Source organism: Phacochoerus africanus, chromosome 1 (assembly GCF_016906955.1).
Source record: "Phacochoerus africanus isolate WHEZ1 chromosome 1, ROS_Pafr_v1, whole genome shotgun sequence".
NCBI classification, from domain to species: Eukaryota; Metazoa; Chordata; class Mammalia; order Artiodactyla; family Suidae; genus Phacochoerus; species Phacochoerus africanus.
In genome coordinates, this window is record NC_062544.1 from 152,295,602 (window position 1) to 152,314,121 (window position 18,520).

General features: G+C 52.7%; 1 protein-coding gene across 2 annotated transcripts; it reads left to right on the forward strand.

Annotated features, from left to right (window-relative positions):
• Window positions 1-15,367: 15,367 nt before the first annotated feature.
• On the forward strand, window positions 15,368-16,097 carry DNAJB8 (DnaJ heat shock protein family (Hsp40) member B8). Of its 2 annotated transcripts, XM_047754646.1 has the most exons (2): window positions 15,378-15,789; window positions 15,859-16,097. In XM_047754646.1, the coding sequence occupies exons 1-2, from the start codon at window positions 15,378-15,380 to the stop codon at window positions 16,071-16,073; spliced, it is 627 nt and encodes a 208-aa protein (XP_047610602.1). In that variant the 3' UTR covers window positions 16,074-16,097. The 2 variants fall into 2 exon arrangements, with proteins under 2 accessions (XP_047610598.1, XP_047610602.1); XM_047754642.1 differs by having other exon boundaries at window positions 15,368-16,097.
• Window positions 16,098-18,520: the final 2,423 nt, after the last annotated feature.

An 18,520-nucleotide genomic window follows, 5' to 3' on the forward strand; every position in this document is an offset into this window, starting at 1 on the left:
ACTACATCCACAGTAACGCCAGATCTGAGCCGCCCTGCGACCTACACCACAGCTCATGGCAATGCTGCATCCTTAACCCACTGAGTGGGGCCAGGGATTGAACCTGCATCCTCGAAGAGGCTAGTCAGATTTCTTTCCACTGCACCACGATGGGAATTCTGACTGTTGTCATTTTTAATCAGTGATGTTGGTCCCTGGGGACAGCCATCAGGACTGATATTCCTGATCAATGATGTCTCTGATCTCCAGAGCCTGTGACCATAGACATCTGATTACTAACAACTATCACCAATATTTTATCAATGCCTCTGATCAGTGACATGTCTGATCCCTGACATCCATAAAATGTGCTTACCAGTGTCTTCAGTGACTGTCTTTGCTCTGTCTCTTGCCACCACGTTCCTGATCAACAGCACTTCTGCTTGAGGTGTCTTGTTGCTAACAACCCTGGTAACCAGGCTGTGACCATTGGTGCTTCTCATCACCCATGTTCCTTGTTACTAATGTGATGACCGCCATTGCGCCCTATCACTGATGTCCTGGGTCATCAAGAAGTTCCCCAAGGTCATTGATCAATATTTTCCGTGTCAATATTAGATCTGGTCACTCATGTGTGATCTCCAACATTTGTAATCACACTATTTCTCATCACCAAGGTCTTCTCAGCAATATCCTTCATCACATCTCCATCACTAACCAACAATGTCCCTGATCATGGAATCCCCTTACCATCAGATTTTCTGACTACCTGTGTGGTCAGCAGTGATTCTGGTTACCTATAATGCTAATCACCAAGTATCCAACATCAACGACTGCTGAATCTTCTTATCTTCCAAGTCCCTCATGACCAGTGTCCCTTACACCCCTGATCACCAGCAGCACTGTTTGCCCATCTCCCTGGCCATGGGTATCACTGTCACCCATGTCTCTGATCACCAAATTCTCTAATCACCAATGCTTTTGGTCCCCAGTAGATCTCACACTGCCAAGATCTCTGGACATCACTGAATCTGATTGTCAATCTCTCATTTACCTTCTTGACCATCAGGACACAACACCAATGCTTCCATCACTAATGCCCCTGTGGCCCACATCCTCATGACCTATGTCCCTGCTCTATGATTAATGATACATCCATCAAAGATCACTCTGATCACCAAGGTCTCAGTTGTGCCATGCTGGGATGACATCGCCTCCTTATGACTTTACTCTCCCTGATTACAAGTCACTCCAGCCATCTGTCCCTGATCAATGATTTCTTTTGACCCCAATCATCATCATCTCTGGGTCCCCAGGTCCCAGAGGATGAGTACTTGATTGCCGGCCTTGTTTCTTGGCAGCCCTCATGTCCACTGTGCTAGAGGTGCCTTTCCGTCCTCCGCTGGGCAGGGTGCTTGCTTGGGGCTGGGGAGGCAATGATCCTATGAAGCCCCATATGCCCCACCCCATCAGGACTGGGAGGAGGGAGCATCCTTGGGACCCCAGCTCAGGATGCCTCTGCCCCTGGTGTGCCAACTCTACCTGGAACATCCTTCTCATGGAGAACAGAGCAGCGAAGAAAGACCAAACCCAGGTGCAACTGGGCAGCTACTGCCTGTCCACCTGAGTGCCTCCTCAGCAGCTCCCCTCCTGGACCTCCCATCTTCTGGCCCTGCTCCTGGAAGCTGTGGCCACAGGGAGGACAGGGCTGGTCCTGACTGCAGGTGTCAATAAGGTCATGCATCCGAGTGTGCACACACGTGCCTGTTGAACGCTTAGACACCAGGAACTGTTCTGGGTGTGGGGGCTACATGGCGCAGAAGAGTCTGCCCTTGTGGAGCTCCCTTCTGGGCAGAGAGCACCATGGCAACTCTGCCTGGCCTCTGGCCAATGGGCCTTCTTGCCTGGCATCAAATCCAGAGCCCAGGGCCAGGACCTGGAGTCCAGAGCTTTGAGACCACAGCCTGCACACTAGGACTCAGAAGCCAGAGCCCAAAACATGGAGCACAGAGCTGTGTCCCCAAATCCAGAACTTAGGGCTTAGTGCTCAGAAGCCAGAACTTACTGCCAAGAACTCTGAGCCTGTGGCCCTGAATCTGGACGTCAGAATCCCGACCTGGGCTCCAGGTGTGGACCCCTGAAGCTCAGAGCCTGGGGCTCAGAACCCAGAACCTAGTGCTGAGGACATGGACCTGAGTCCAGAACATGGCCCAGGACCTCCAGCTAGAATCCAGAGCCTGAACAACCACTGGAAGAGGCCTGCTCTTGTTTCCCTATTACTCAAGTTTTTATTACTTCCCTCCCAACAACCAGTGTTATTGGAGGACCCAGGGCCAGGCACTGCAGAAGGGGCTAAGAGCCAGCAGGAAGAAGCAGGAAGCAGACTTCTCTTCTGCAAATTAATTCAGGTCCAAGAGACCAGGGCTGTATCCCTCTTGTCCCTCCTGTGTCACACCTGGGCTGGCGCAGGTGCTTCCCAAACGCCCTTGAGTGGATCCATTCATTTAACTCACAGATGTCTACTGACTCCACTTGTTCTTGGCAGATGGGTGGGGATGAAATACACAAAGATCTGTGGGTGGTGGGTGAGGGTGATCTGCAGCCAAGACACCCTCACAGGGTGACAAAGACTGGGAAGGCAGTGGTAGTGAGAATGGTGCAGGGTGGGCAGGCGGTGACCTCCAGGAGCAGGGGAAGCACACTGGCCCTAAATGCCCAGGTTCAAATCCCTGCAAGTTGCTCTGGAGGAGCAGAGCCAGGCTGGGGCCCCTGTTCTGAAGCTTCTGTTCTCACCCCCTGTGAAACAGTCTGCTCCTAACAATGACAGCCGGTGCCCAGAGTCATTGTGCTGGTAAATAGTTTCGATTCTGTGGCCTCAAAGCTCCTGGGCAGGGCGGGTAGGTGGGAAGGCCATGCAGGGCCATGGTGTTTTTATGACTCTGTGGTGACACCGGGGCACCTGGGGTGGGTCTGCCTTTGTTCTATCTGTTTGCACCCAGTGGGGCTGGCGGGACCAGGGACTTCCTCCCTTCCTCCAGCTAGGGCTGCTGCTCCCCATTTTCAGTAGGAAGAACCCAACCCCCTTTGTAATTCCTACAGACCAGGTGACCCAATGCTTGGAATAGGGAAGGGAACAGCATGCCAGTCCCCAGCACTGCAGGATGGACACCCCCACCCCAAGCTCCATCACCTGGGGACGCAGGGTTTGGGAAGAAGGCCTGCATCTACCTGACAGGACAGACTCACCTGAGAGGGAGGAAGGTACTGCTCCAGAGCCAGTGGGCTCTCCTCCTGTGCTGACCCCATGCCCGCCCCCCCTGCCCCTGACCCCGGGGCAGAGCAGCAGGCCTCTGGGTTGTTTTGTTTTTAGGCAAAATGATGAAATGATTCCAAACTTTATCTGGAAAAACTAACAAGACCAACAGAATAAGTCAGAAAATTAGGGAAAATAAAGTGAGGGTGTGTGTGTATGTGTGATGCTTTCCAGTATTAAACAAGATTCCACGATCACAATGGTTCACTCCTCTTGGTTGTGCTGTAAGAATAAGCAGATCAATGGCTTTGACTTGGGTAAGCCTGAAAGAGACCCTATTATTTACAAGATAATGGATGATAAAGGAGGTCTCCTGGATCAATGTGTGGGTGGAGGGCTAGTCAATCAAGGGAACTTGGAACAACCAGCTGGTTAGCACCTCACTGGGTGAGCACCTCCTCATACCTGGGACCAGCAGCCTGGGGCTGTACGCGGTCAGCAGACAAGTTTGTGTTTGGGCTGCATGATGTTTTACAAAAATATGAATGAATTGCAAACGATTTTAAATTAGGAGATTCACTTGAAAATAGGCAGCAGATCTGGCCCCAATGGGACTGTGTCTGCAGGGCCATTTCTGCATTTCTCCATTTAGGAAGCCGTGCCTCTGTCTCTAACTGGCCCCTCATGCCAAGGCCCGTTGTGTCTCGGGGACCCTGAGTTTGAGTCTGACATCATGCATGTTCCATTACACATTCCGGGCTTATTAAGGAGTTAGTTTTGAAACCATTCATTGCAACCTACCCAGCTGGCTACCCCACAGGGACACTGGCAGAGGAACGCTGCAAACCTTAAGTTTGGCCTTTCTAGGAACCAACGAGAAAAAATGAGAACCTGTCAAACGTGCAAGATGGCAAAGCTTCTGGAGCAGGGAGGGTGGTAGGATAAAGCTTGGGGTAACAACGTGTTTGAAATGAGCTCTGAGGTAACAAGTCCAGTTCCAAGATGCAAATGCTGAGTGATCTCCCAGGGAGCTTGTGCAAGAAGCTCTGACACTGAGATGTTCAGGACATCACTATTTATAACACTAAGAGACTGGATACAACCTAAGTGCTCAGAAAAGGGGCAGGATGAGAGTACACTCACAAATGAGTTATAAGCAGGGACTCCAGCAGATATTTGCACCCATGTTCACAGCAGCATTATTCACAATTCACAAATGCCCATTGATGGGTGAATGGAGAAAGAAAATGTGGTCCATCCATGCAATGGAATGCCATTCAGCCTTAAAAAGGAAGGAAACTCAGACACCTGCTATAACACGGATGAATCTCAAAGACAAAATGCTCAGTGAAACGAGCCAGTGACAAAAGATTAACACTGTAGGATCCCACTTACATAAGGTCCCAAGAGCCTTCAGATTTGTAGAGACAGAAAGTAGATGGTTGGCCCAGGGGCTGGGGAGTCAGTGTTTGCTGGGAACAGACTTTTAGTTTTACAAGATGCAAGGAGTTATAAGGATGGATGGTGGTGATGGTCGCACAACAATGGAAATGTACTTGATGCTACCGAACCAGATACTTAAATATGGTTATTATGGTGGTTAATTTTATGTTATGTGTATTTTACTGCAGTAAAAAAGGAGGAGGTGAGGGAACTGTAGGACATCCACTAGGAAGCCTCTGAACTGCCTCCTGAAGGTTATGCTCTTACAGCCAAGTCTTGGGACAGGCATGTATCACATGATGACAGCAGTGACTGTAGCATCCGGGGAAAGAATTTTCACCAAATGCTAACAAATGGTGATATCTCTGTGACAGAGGATTTTTCCTTCTTCTCTTCATTGTCCAAGTATTCCATAATGAGGTTTAATGCCTTTGTGGGTTTTTTAATGGTCACACCCGAGGGGTATGGAAGTTCCCAGGCCAGGGACGGAATCTGAGCCCCAGCTGACGCCTGCTCTACAACTGCAGCAATACCGGATCCTTTAACACACTGTGCCAGGCCAGGAACTGAACCTGTGCCTCTGCAGCGACCTGAGCCGCTGCAGCTGGATTCTTAACCCACTGTGCCACAGTGGAAACTCCAGGTGTAATGGCTTTAATGATAAAAAGTAATATTTAAAAATAATCATTGCAAATTGGAAATAACTTTGCAATTATGCAAAACCTCAAGATACAAAAATGCAACACATAATAGAAAGAATCCCTCCGCCCACCACCCCCAGCAAAAGAGAAAACCAGCAAAGGATACAGAAAGAGGTTCTTCCTAATAGAAATGTAAATATTTGGTAAATATTTGGACCTGAGCTCAACCTCAGAAATAATCAAGTATGTGCAAATTTTGCAAGGAGGTACCATTTTTACCTCTCCTCTTGGACAAATGGAAAAGGCTGGTAAATTGTGGAAATAGCCCCTGGCACATGCCATTCATGGGAATGTTTATCAGAATTCCATGTGCTCTCTGCCCCAGCAAGCTCTCCTCAGGGACACCTCATAGAAACACTAGAAACAAAAGCTAAATTACAGGTTTTTTGGGGGGAAAAAAAAGCAAACTGCACAGCAATATATAAAGCATAACTTTTTGTTTTAAAAATATTTGTGTAGACATAGGAGAAAAAAAATCTGAGAAGATATATACCTAATGAGTAACAAGGGTTAGTTCTGGGAAGTGTGAGAGACTCTGGGGTGAGGTAGTTTTCACTTTATAAACTTGTGCTGTTATTTTAATGTGTTATGAATATGTAGCATTTTTGTAACATAAAGAAAAAAGGATCATTTAACAAAACCTTTTTTCTTTTCTCTGCTTCTTCCTGATTGGTCTCTCTCCCTGGGATGTTCTCCCCTTCAGAACTGCTGGGAGAACTCCTCTTCACCCTTCAAAACCCCAAAGATCTTAGAGGAAGACTTATCTGACTTCCTACTCCCCTCAGGCCCTCAGAGACTCCTTAGTTCCTAATCAGTGTTACTCAAGGACAAGGCCTGGCTATGGGACAGACAACTGCTTCTCCATTGCTGTGCATTTTTGAGCAAGTAGCCTCTTTAAATCCAGACTCCTTACCAGTAAAATAAGACCACACCTTGCAGGGTTGTGGCAGGAAGGCAAATGGTCCTCAGTCCTGGCCTTCAGACTGAACCCCTCCATTGATTTTTTTGCTGCAGTAAAATGTTCCATTGTGTAAATATAACACAACGTATTTGTGTAGTCTCCTGTTTTCTGCTCTACACAGGTCAGCAACGGCTGGTCTTGTTCCTCTACCCACATGTGGGGGTTTCTCTCGGGTGTAAGCTTAGAAGTAGAATTACTGAGTCAAGGACTTGGCGCCCTCCCACTGACAAGATGACGCCAAGGAATGTTCTGAACTGAAGGTCCCAATTAACATTCCCACCAGCAGGGCAGGGGATTTTCATATCCTCACCAACACTTGGTAATGTCAGACTTTACATTTTAACATTTGTTGGGAAGAAAACAGAACCTCATTGCGGAGAGATCAGAGATCTATTCTGGACCATGTAACTGATCACATCCTTCCCCTGCCCCAGCCTAGAACATGGCCAAGCTCTTGGGCCTGGCATCTATCTGAGGGCCCAAGGCCCTCTCCATGCCCCATGGACCCCAGACCAGTGCTCTCCCGTTGCACTGCGTGGAAAACACCTTCAAGTTTCAAGGTTTTGACTTTATGAATTTATTAGGAAACAAGTAACCAAACAGGTCACCTGAATGTTTTAAATGTTCACATTAAGGAAATGAATGCCTTTGGCACACAGAAGTATAAATGCAGTGTAACTGTGCAATGGATGGTGATTTCAGGTGTAGACCAGGGATCCCAGCCTCACTCTCTTGATGTGTGCAGCTCCCCTGTGCGTTGCAGGGTGATTGGAACACTCCTGGCCTCACCCCACCCCAAGTCATGACAATAAAAAATGTCCCCAGTCATTGCCAAATGTCCCCTGGGACAGTTCCTGCTGAGAACCCCTTGTTTAGAAAAATTGCTAGTGCACTCAGGACAGCGGAGGCTGAAGACGTGGACGTGTCTACAGTCGCACAATGAACACCTTCCCACCTGGGAATGTTGCTTTTTCCCTGACTGAATGATTTACATCATTTGAAAAGACATCTACTGTCTAAAACCAAGGTCCTTCATGTTTGAAGCTGAGACCAAAGGCCAATGCTGCTCCCGCCAACAGACCCTGCCTGGGTGTCACCCCTCTGACCACCCTTCTCAGATGCCCCAGACAGGTGTTGCCTCTCCCCCCAACACCAGGAAGTAGGAGAATGGGAGGTGACACGGCAGAATTCAACACCCTTGGGGACACTGCTCCAATTCCCAGGCACAGCAGGGCTGCAGGACTTGTGGGGACCTGTGCATGATTATGTGCACATGTGTACAAATATGTTCATGTGCATAGGCATGCACAGGCTCATGGAGGCATGGGAATCCCGTTGCTCCAGGTCCTCTTTCTGCTTTGTTTTTCTTCATGGCATCTCTCACCACCTGATTATATTAAACCTTCATTCGTCATCAGTTTCTTATACCTTCCCCACTAGACATCAACTCCGTAAGGGCAAGGCTCCATCTAGTGTGTTCACCAGCATATACACCTGCAGCTTCCAGAAGAGTGCCTGGCACACAGCACATGTGTAGATAGGAGCTCAAAAACATGTGGGATGGCTGGGTGGATGAGTGGGACTGGATGAGTGGATGGATAGATGGGTGTGGGGAGGGATGGGTGGATGGAGGAGTGGGTGATGGATAGGTGTGTGGGTAGATGGATGGTGGGTAGATGAATGGGTGGGTGTGTGGATGGAGAATGGGGAGTTGGGTAGCTGGATGGATGGGTAAATGGATGGGTGGATAGATGGATAGATGGGTGAGTGGATGAGTGGATGGGTAGATGAACGGATGGGTGGATGGATGGATGAGTGATGAGTACATGAATGGATGGGTAGATGGATAGATGGAAAGATGGATGGATGGATAGGTGGATGGATGGGTGGATGGATGAGTGGATGGATGGATGGATGGGTGGATGAGTAGGTGGGTGGATGAATGAGTGGATGGGTCGATGGTTGGATGGGTGAGCGGATAGGTGGATAAGTGGGTGGGTGGGTGGAAGGGTGGATGAATGAATGAGTAAATGGGTAGGTGGGTAGATGGATGTCTTTTAGAATGAATGTGGTTATATGCATGTAGGCCTTAACTCTGAAAGATGCTTTGGGCATCTGTGTTCTATATTCTTTCCAGAAAGACATAGGATGCCCCACAACTCAGAAGCTACTGAGGCCCATGGGCGTTGGGAGAGCTTGTGGGGTCTGAATTCTCCTAGATGCTTAGGACCAATTGTTGGAATTGGGATCAGAGCCTGACCCAGGCTTGCTCCAGGCAAGGCTGGGCTGGGGACGAGGGGACTGTGGGCAGGGAGGAGAGAGTACCTGTCCCAGCAGGCTAGCACACTTTGGAACTTGGGGGGTGGTCCCACAAATGATGCCTTCTCTTAGATGTAAACACCCATTTGAGGCTAGATTTGAGCCTTCAGCAATCACATGAATCACCCCAGGAAGCATGTTACCTGGGTGGAGACCAGGGGAAAATGTTGCTGGGCACCATCACCACTGGCTGGGAGCATTGAGTAGGAAGATTTCCTGGAGGTCCTGGGGAGGGAAAGCAGGTCTGAGCCATGTCTACATGGGGACCTGAGCTGAAATCATCTTGTTGTGTCTGGAGAAGAGAGGATACCCACCACCCCGACTCCCCTTGTCTCCTTCTGGCACTGAGGGCTTCCTATCCCTTCCACCTGTCTAGTGACCCCTCCCAACTGCCCAACTCCCATCAGTCCACCAGTGTGTATGTCCCTCTAGCCCTCTGCCCATTCTTCCTTGGACCCTCCCCTGCTAGTCCTCCCTCTACTCCTGTGTCAGTCTGTCCGCCCACCCACTGTCAATGCTGTTGTCCTTACTTGGTGCTAGCAGCACCCACTCTGCCTCTGTTCTGAGCTATCCTCACAGCAACCTTACAGGGAAGATACTATGATTACCCCCATTTTAGAAGTGAGATGAGGAAAGGGAGGCACAGAGAAGTTAACTGACTTCCCAGAGAACACACAGCCAGTAAATGGCAGAGCTGTCTGACCTGACAGGCCAAGCTCTTGACCTCCCAGTCTGTCCGTGCATCCATCCACCCAACCTTGTCCATCACTCAGTCCCTTCACTCACATGTCACTGTCCATCCAGCAGCCCATCCATCGCTGTCACCCATCCATCCTGAAGGTAATGCAGTTAGAGAACCAGGGGCCCTGTGGGGAGAGAAGGCCTAAACTGCCCATCTGGCTGGGCGGGGGTGGTTTAGGGGTTGGGGTGGGCTGCCCCAGGCCGGGCAGGACTGCTGGGGCTGGAGGGAATTAGCCAAGTAACTGCCAGGATCATCTAATTAGGAACGCTAGTGATAAGCAGATAGGATCGGGGTGATTAGAATCCTTTTAAAAAGCCACTCCATTAATTACGGAGACAGAGAGGGGCCTCTGGCTGCTCAGAGTACCAATTGGCTGCCTAATCGGCCTCCATCAGCTTGCCCTGGGGAGGGTTCCTGGGACTACTATGCGACCTTGGGTACGCCCTGCCCTCTCTGGGCCTCCCTGGGCATCAGGTCAAACTCTGCCTGAGCTCACCTGGTCACCCAAGGTCCTCCTCCTCTTCCCGGGCTGCGGCTCAGGGAGCTGGCTTCAGTGTGGGCCTGAGACTGGGGACTTGGAACATCAGAGGCCAGAGGCCAGGGAGGCTAGGCTGGCTCTCCAGGAGGAAGCCCCTGAGCAGAGGGAGGGTTTCACCACCCGACTGGTAACGGAGGGGGAGGCTCAGGGAGGGAAAGTGATGAACATCCAGCGAGAGTCAAGAGTGCAGAGGCCTGAGGTCGAGTCGGGTCATATCTGCTCCTCAAGGCAACCCTGCAGAGGGACCCCAGAGGCCCTGCTGCTCCCACTGGTCTCTGCAAACACTGTTGTTTGTAGGACCTCAGGGGACACTAGTCCAAAGTCCCTCTGTGAGCAACTGCTTTCAAGTTCATATCCTCCTTTACCGGGTGCTCACTCGCACCCTTGGCAATGGAAAGGTCTCTCCATCTTCAGGGTGCCTGAGGAGTGAGGAGCTGGGGCTGGCCTGTCCAATGAGTCCTGCTGAGTATCTGCTCTCTGTGCCCTAGGCCAGCCCTCCAGCCCTGTCTCCATTCCAGCTGCACACAGCCCACACCCAGGGGCCTCAAGCTGAGCACAGGACCTGAGGCCAAGCACGGCAGGGAGCCTGCAGAGGGGCCCGAACCAAGTTCCTCCCAGGAAGACAGTGGAGGTCAGCATGCATGAGCGCCTCTCAGGGGAAGTGGGGGAGGGAGCCTCTGTAGGATTCATGGGCATCTCATTACCCTGGATCCCTTATGTCTTTTTTTTTTTTTTTTTTGTCTTTTCAGGGTGTACCCGCAGCATACGGAGGTTCCCAGGCTAGGGGTCTAATTGGAGTTATAGCCGCCGGCCTAAACCACAGCAACACCAGATCCAAGCTGCATCTGTGACCTACACCAGAGCTCACGGCAACGCCGGATCCTTAACCCACTGAGCAAGGCCAGGGATGGAACCCACAACCTCATGGTTCCTAGTTGGATTCGTTAACCACTGAGCCACAACAGGAACTCCTTCCCCCTCCCCCACCCTGCATCTTACAGCATGTGAAAGTTCCCAGGCCAGGGAGCAAACCCATGCTGCAGCAGTGACCCAAGTCATGACAGTGACAATGCCATATCCTTAACCCACTGAAGCACCAGGGAACTCCTGGATCCCTTATGAATTAACCTTTTTTTTTTGTCTTTTGTCTTTTGAGGGCCGTACCCTTGGCATATGGAGGTTCCCAGGCTAGGGGTCTAATCAGAGCTGTAGCTGCCGGCCTACACCACAGCCACAGCAACACCAGATCCAGAGCTGTAGCTGCCGGCCTACACCACAGCCACAGCAACACCAGATTCAGACCGCGTCTGCAACCTACACCACAGCTCACAGCAACGCCGGATCCTTAGCCCACTGAGTGAGGCCAGCGATTGACCCCACAACCTCATGGTTCCTAGTCGGATTCATTTCCTCTGCACCATGATGGGAACTCTTTAACTTTTCTTTTTTTCTCTTTTTAGGGCCGAACCTACGGCATATGGAAGTTCTCAGGTTAGGGGTTGAATGGGAGCTGTAATTGCTGGCCTACACCATAGCTCACTGCAATCCTGGATCCTTAACCCACTGAGCAAGGCCAGGGATCAAACCCACGACCTCATGGTTCCTAGGTGGATTCGTTTCCACTGCGCCATGACGGGAACTCCCACTCCACCATTTTAACCTCAACAAATTACCATGACCCCATTACTACCATCGTTACTACCATTATTATTATCCCCTGTTTCCATGTCAACCAATGTTACCTTCCTCGTGGCTGCTGTCATCTCCTCTAACATCACCACCACCACTGACATCACACCATCATTTTTGCCTGTGTCATCGCCATTGTCACCATGCCCACCTCCACTACTACCACCATCTTCACCTGAGCCACTATCACCATGACCACATGTACAGAGTTATTGACTATATAACAAGTAGCAAGCCATTTAACACAAGTTTCCACAACCACTGGGTGACCTGGGAGAGTAAAATCAGAGAAGCAATTCATTGCTGATGGTGTCTATGGCTCCAAAGCAGTGGATCCTAAGAGCTTTCCTGGAAGCTGCTAGAATTTTAGGATATTTCGGGAGCTCCCCCTGAATATCTCAGCATGCAGTCTCGAAGCTGCTGCAAACCTCTGGGTTGTCACCTGCCTGCAACTACCTCTTTTTTTTTTTTTTCTTTTTTTCCACTTTCCACATCTCAGGCATTGGCAGACTCTCACCTGGAACTCTGTGGGTAAGAGGATTCTGGAAAATCATCCAGAATTCTCCAGGATGCAGAGGAGACCACAGAAGAGGGTGGTGGTAAATCTGAGTTAGAAACAATCCAGAACATCACGTCTGCAATATTATCATCATCACCTTCAGCATGATGGTCATAGCACATTGTCACTTCCACCCTACGTCATCCCACAATCTTCAGAACCCCAGCTGTCCTTCCTGCCACTAACCAGTCCCAACACTGCCACTACCATGCCCATCACAGCAGCCCCACCCATCTCCTCCATGAGCCATCACTGCAGTCACCTTCCTCTCCCCATTGTCCCTTGCAGTGCAATCCGAACCCCCCAGTAGTGCCTCTCTGGATGCTGTTTCACATGTGCAGAACCTTCCTGCAGGAGTCACTCCCCCCAGGGAAGATGGCCTTGACCATGTGACGTGAGCAAGACAATCATTGTGTCCTGAGAGGTGTGTGAAGCTTCACCCAGCTCTTCCTTGCACCCCATCTGCTAAGAGGGGGTCTGTTCCAAATCAGAGCTGCTCCCTCAGCCTCGGGCCTAGAATGAGAAGATACGGGGGGATATGGGGGGTTGGAGCCCGAGCAGCTGACCCGTGGGTGTGGACAAGTCAAGTGGGCAGAAAATAAATGTCTGTCCTAAGCCTCAGAGATGTGGGGGGTGATCAATCGCCATCACTACCAGCAACCACACCCAACACTCTTGTAGATCCCATCACTACCCAGCACACCTCCACCATCTTGGTGGACCACACCCCTCCAGGCCCACAATTACCGCCCCTCCACTGTGACCGTAACCGTGAGCACACTCCATGACAAGCATTTCTACCATTGTCACCAACGTCCTCACCGCCAGTGTCGCCATCACCTCCATTAGCGCCACTGGCACCACAATCCACACCCCAATTACCATTTCGCCCCTGCCCTGCCTCCACACTAACACTGCTCTTCGAGTCACCTCTGCTGTTTTAGCAATGCCCTGTCTGTCACCAGCCCCCCCCCCCACCTCGGGGCTCCCCACGGTCGCCATAATCAGCCATGGGGAACGGGGGCGGGGTGTGTGGTTGTCTTAGTACCAGCAGACAAGCCTGCCAGGAACAGGCTCTAACTGGAGTGACAGAAACATACTTATGAACACACAGAAATATCTGCACCTGAGGCTACCCCCAGTGGGTTAACCTGCCATTGGTTTCCTCAAGTGAATGACATGTTAGGGATGGACCAGGGCCTACAGGCAAGTCATGCTCCTGGTGAGGGGTGTGTGGGTGACAGCATTTATCACCCTTGGGTGGGTTTGCAAAGTGTCTCCAGTTTCTGCCTTCACGCCTCTCAGCATGTGGGTAGGTTAGAACACACTGTCCCCTGCTAGGTGCTGGAACACAGCGCCCATGAGCATAGAGGGAGCATAACCACAGGGATGAAGAGTAGAAAAAGGAGGATGAGGGAGGGAGGAGGAAAGAGAAGGAAGAGGAGTTAAGACTAAGTGGGCCAAACAGCCACAGGCCTCCCCCTAACCCCGCCAGGGCCCAGGTGGTTTTCCATCCTACTTGGGGGGGCGGGGGAGGGAGGTGAAGGGAGGAATAGGTGGTAATCAGCACTGTTAACTGAGGTTTCTAAATACGACCCAGCTTCAGAACGAAGAGAAGTTGAGGTGTGCAAATGCCTGGGAACACCTGGTTACCTCCCTCATCTTGTTTCCCAGGGCGGCCAAAATCACACACCGGGCCACGCAAAACCACAGAAATTCACTCCCTCACAGCAACAGGCTGCGCACCTCCTGGGATCTGGGGGAGCATCTCTGCTCCTCCCGAGTCAGGGGACTGCTGGCTTCCTTGTGCTGCCTCCAACACCATGCCCCCTTCTCTTTTTTTCAGTGTATCTCTCTGCTTTTCTTTTCTTTTTTTTTTTTGTCTTTTTGTCTTTTTTGTTGTTGTTGTTGTTGCTATTTCTTGGGCCGCTCCCGCGGCATATGGAGGTTCCCAGGCTAGGGGTGGAATCGGAGCTGTAGCCACCCTCCTACACCAGAGCCACAGCAACGCGGGATCCGAGCCTCGTCTGCAACCTACACCACAGCTCACGGCAACGCCGGATCGTTAACCCACTGAGAAAGGCCAGGGACTGAACCCGCAACCTCATGGTTCCTAGTCGGATTCCTTAACCACTGCGCCATGACGGGAACTTCTCTCTCTGCTTTTCTAAGGACACTTGTCATTGGATTTAGGACAACCCCTCCAGTAACCCAGCACGACCTCATCTCCAGATCCCCAATTTCACTGCATCTGTAGGGACCCTTCTTCCTAACAAGATCACACTCACAGGTCCTGTGACTTGGACAGGGACTGGTCTTTTGGGGGCCACCATTCAACGCACTACACCCACTAACCTATACGTACTACCAATCCCTATTTTTCTTACCTGAATTGAGTGGAACGCTTCTTTCAGTTTGCAGTCCACCACACCTTCATGCAGCCCTAGGTTTGCATCTCACTGACTTACTGTGTGACCTTGAGTCTGTTGCTGCATGTCTCTGAACCTCACTCATTCAACAAATGTGTACTGATTGCCAAGCACTGTCCTAGACTCTGACAAACAGCCCTGCCTTTGTGGGGCTCATCTCAGAGGACATGATGGGATAATGGGGTGCAAGCGGGATGACCTCCAGCCCTTGCCCCCACCCTGCCTGATTCCCTTCCTCAGCCCCTCACTCAACACAGACGACCCAGCCATTGGGCCATCCCAGGAGGGCCTTTCTCCCCTCTGGACCCCCATGGCTGACCCTTGTTGCCCACTTCGCGGGGATCCCAAGGCTGGTCCTGCCTCTGTTCCCAGGGCTAATCCAGCAGCCCCAGTGGCTAGAGCTCCCCATCTGGGCCCCCCACGCTCAGCCTCCCGTGCGGGGGTGGCCTGGGTGTGAGGCCCAGCTAGGGGGGCATCTGCCCCGCCCAGGGCTGATGTCACAAAGGGCCAGCCTGCTCTGCTGCGGCCTGGTGGCCAGGCCCCAGCGGCAGTGCCCTCCCCTCCCCCCGCCCCTCTAGCGGAGGTGCCCACCTGTCCCTGCACTGGTACTATGAAAGGATAAACCCACAGGCAGAGCCGCCCCGGAGCCAGCAGACTCCAGCCAGGCCCCTGTCGAGGGATCCACACCACCGCTGCCACCTGTGCCCACCAGTCACCCGGGCCCTCGGCCCGCATCTCCTTGCTGCTGCACCCCTGCCCTCGGCATGGCCAACTACTATGAAGTCCTGGGGGTGCAGGCCAGTGCCTCCCCAGAGGACATCAAGAAGGCCTACCGCAAGCTGGCCTTGCGCTGGCACCCGGACAAGAACCCCGACAACAAGGAGGAGGCCGAGAAGAAGTTCAAGCAGGTGTCTGAGGCCTATGAGGTCCTGTCCGACTCCAAGAAGCGCTCGGTGTACGACCGTGCGGGCTGTGACAGCTGGCGGGCTGGCGGGGCCAGCACCCCTTACAGCAGCCCCTTTGACAGCGGCTACATCTTCCGCAACCCTGAGGACATCTTCCGCGAGTTCTTCGGGGGCCTGGACCCCTTCTCCTTTGACTTCTGGGACACCCCGTTCGTCAGCGACCGCGGGGGCCGGGGCCACGGGCTGCGCGGGGCCTTCTCAGCTGGCTTCGGCGAGTTCCCGGCCTTCATGGAGGCCTTCTCTGCCTTCGACACCCTGGGCCGTGGTGTGGGTGGCGCAGGCCGCACCACCTTCTCATCCACGTCCTTCTCTGGCTCGGGCAGCTCGGGCTTCAAGTCGGTGATGTCGTCCACAGAGATGGTCAACGGACACAAGGTCACCACCAAGCGCATAGTGGAGAACGGGCAGGAGCGTGTGGAGGTGGAGGAGGATGGGCAGCTCAAGTCGGTGACCATCAATGGCAAGGAGCAGCTCAAGCGGGTGGACAGCAAGTAGGCGCCACTTGCACCCGCGCCCACCGCCCAGGCGATGCTTAATAAATGTGCAGAGTGAGTTCATAGAAATGGTTGCCCACTTGGTGGGGTAGCTCAGCGGGGTGGCGGGTGGTGGTCGGGCTGCCTGGCGCAAGCTGGTCTCGGAGGGCTGCTGGGTTGGCTCTGGGCTCAGAACCTCCTGCGCCTGCGTCTTCATCCGTGTGTCGGGGTCATGAGGGTCAGCGGGCGGGGCGCCCGGCCAGTGAGAGGGCAGCCTCCTAGGCCCATCCCTGCTCACCTCTGAGCATGAGGCTTTTGGGTCTGGCCGCTGCCCACCCTCCCCAACCTTCACTCCCTGAGCTCTGCCCCAGAGGCCTCCCCTCTGCTCCTCCCACAACGAATGCCTCACAGCCTACTGCCCTTTGCACAGGCCACTTGCCCTTCCTAAGGAGGCCCTCCCTGCACCCGATTCTGCTTTCTCAGGGCCCCTCCTGTGTCTCCTGGCCCTTCTGAATTGCCTGTGTGACTGTTTGAGAGACTTGTGCCTCCTTAACCACATGGCAGATCGCAGAAAGCAGGCTTTGCGCACCTTGTCCTTAGATGCTCCCCTCGCTGCACTCCCAGAATCCAGAGAAGTGCTTGGCATCAAGGAGCAGCACACATTTTGGTGGAGAAGAGTGTTCCTGAGTGTGGTGTGTGTGTGTGAGTGTTTGGGTGCTGGGGTCGGGGGGTGGTGATCCCAGGCCATCTATCTGGGAGAAAGTGGGTTCTGGAGGAGGATTAGGGAGGTGAGCGGCTCAGGTCCAGAGACACTGTGCCTTGGCTGGGTCCTGAGGGTGGTGGTGGGCATCCTCTGAGCAGCTTTCTGGGCTGTGGGCAGAGGTGGTAGGGGAGGAGTTCACTGGGTGCCCGTGCCCGCTGCAGGCACATGAGACGGTGGACAAGTGCAAGGAGCCGTGACATGTGATCTGAGGGCTGGGACCTCACTGTTATGATCTCCCAGTGACTCTATGTCGTAGGGCGGCTGCAGCCCAAGGGTCACATGTGTAGATGCTGTGCATACATTTCTGTCTCTATGTGTGCAGTGTGGAGAAGTGGATGGTTGCATTAGTCTGCTGGCCCAGTAGACCATAAACTCCGCAGAAAAGGGAGCTCTGCTTTACTCATTATTGAGCCCCTGCCCCTAACCCAGGGTATGGACATGGTATGTACTTAACAACTCCTTGTTGTACGAAGGCTTTGTGTGGGCTTGCTTGTGTATGTTTCCCTGTGAGCTTGGATGAAGTCTCTACACCTGGGCCCCAGGGCTCTGTCCTCTGCATTGTGTCATCAAAATCGGCACCAAGGCTTTGAAGGAGACAAACAAGGCACAGGCCTCATATTCTCATGCACACTCAGCTAGGAGTGGAGCAGATCCAGAGCTGTTGCCCCAGGTAGAGATAAGATGCCCAGACCTTGAAACTGGAGTGAATATAATTCTGCTTTAAATAGAGGGGGTCAGACTGGGAGACCTGGCTGAGTCACCAGTGGGTGGGCATGGAACTGGAGGTCTTAGTGGGCCCCAAGCTTTGTGTGACTAGAAGGTGTTAATGAGCAAGTGCCCAGCAAGTCTCATGTGCCCTCAGGGAAGGGAAAGCTCTTCTGTTCGGATGATCTGATCCTATTTTGTGTTCAGCTGCAGGTCCTGCCCTGGGAGAGGGGCAGGAGCCACTTGCAGTCAGTTCAGAGGAGGTGGCTAGGGTGGGGAGGAGGTCGGAGACCCCATCCTAGAGGGCTGAAAGCCTAGAGATGGGCCTGGGTGCTGTTCTCCAAGGGGAGCCTGTTGAACTTCTCCTGGGAAACCCACCCCATCACCCCAAGATCCCTAGGAGTTGCAGGGCCCCTCGGTGCTGCACGTGTTCAGCAGAACAGGTGACCTGGCTGCACCTCTAGGCTCTGGCTCCCTGGGTGCAATCTCTCGGAGGCCCTGGGACAGGCCGGCAGCTGGAGGTTCCCTAACCACGTTACCCAAGGAGCAGGAGAGCCCTGTCGCGCACAGAAGGTTGAACCCCAGCTCCCAGTCAAGCAGTGGGACTAACTTCATAAAGCCCCCACTACAGCATTAACCACCTGACCTCTGCCCCTGCCGACCTGCTAATTTCACCAATTACTGGCCAACCGCGGCTGCGTCAAGTGGGCCTGCTTAGCCCCGACAGCTGCTGGGCAAATCCAATTACAGCCTAGCAGCCCAGAGGGCACAGGGTCCCAGGGCTGCGTGCACAGCAGAGATCTGGGAGCTTGCAAGGCTCGGGGGGTCCTGCCTCAGGACCAGGCTCACCGTTGGCTCCGCCCCTTCTCCAAACCCTGAACTAGAGGCACAGACTGATGATGGATGGAGGCATTCCCCTGCTCTAATCTGGCCTGGCTAAGTGGTCCACATGTCCTCAGCCACTTCTCTGCATCCTGGTCTCAATCGTTAGCCCCATTTTA

Coding starts and splice junctions, on each gene's coding strand:
- DNAJB8 (XM_047754642.1), top strand. CDS start 15,378: ATGGCCAACTACTATGAAGTCCTGGGGGTGCAGGCCAGTGCCTCCCCA.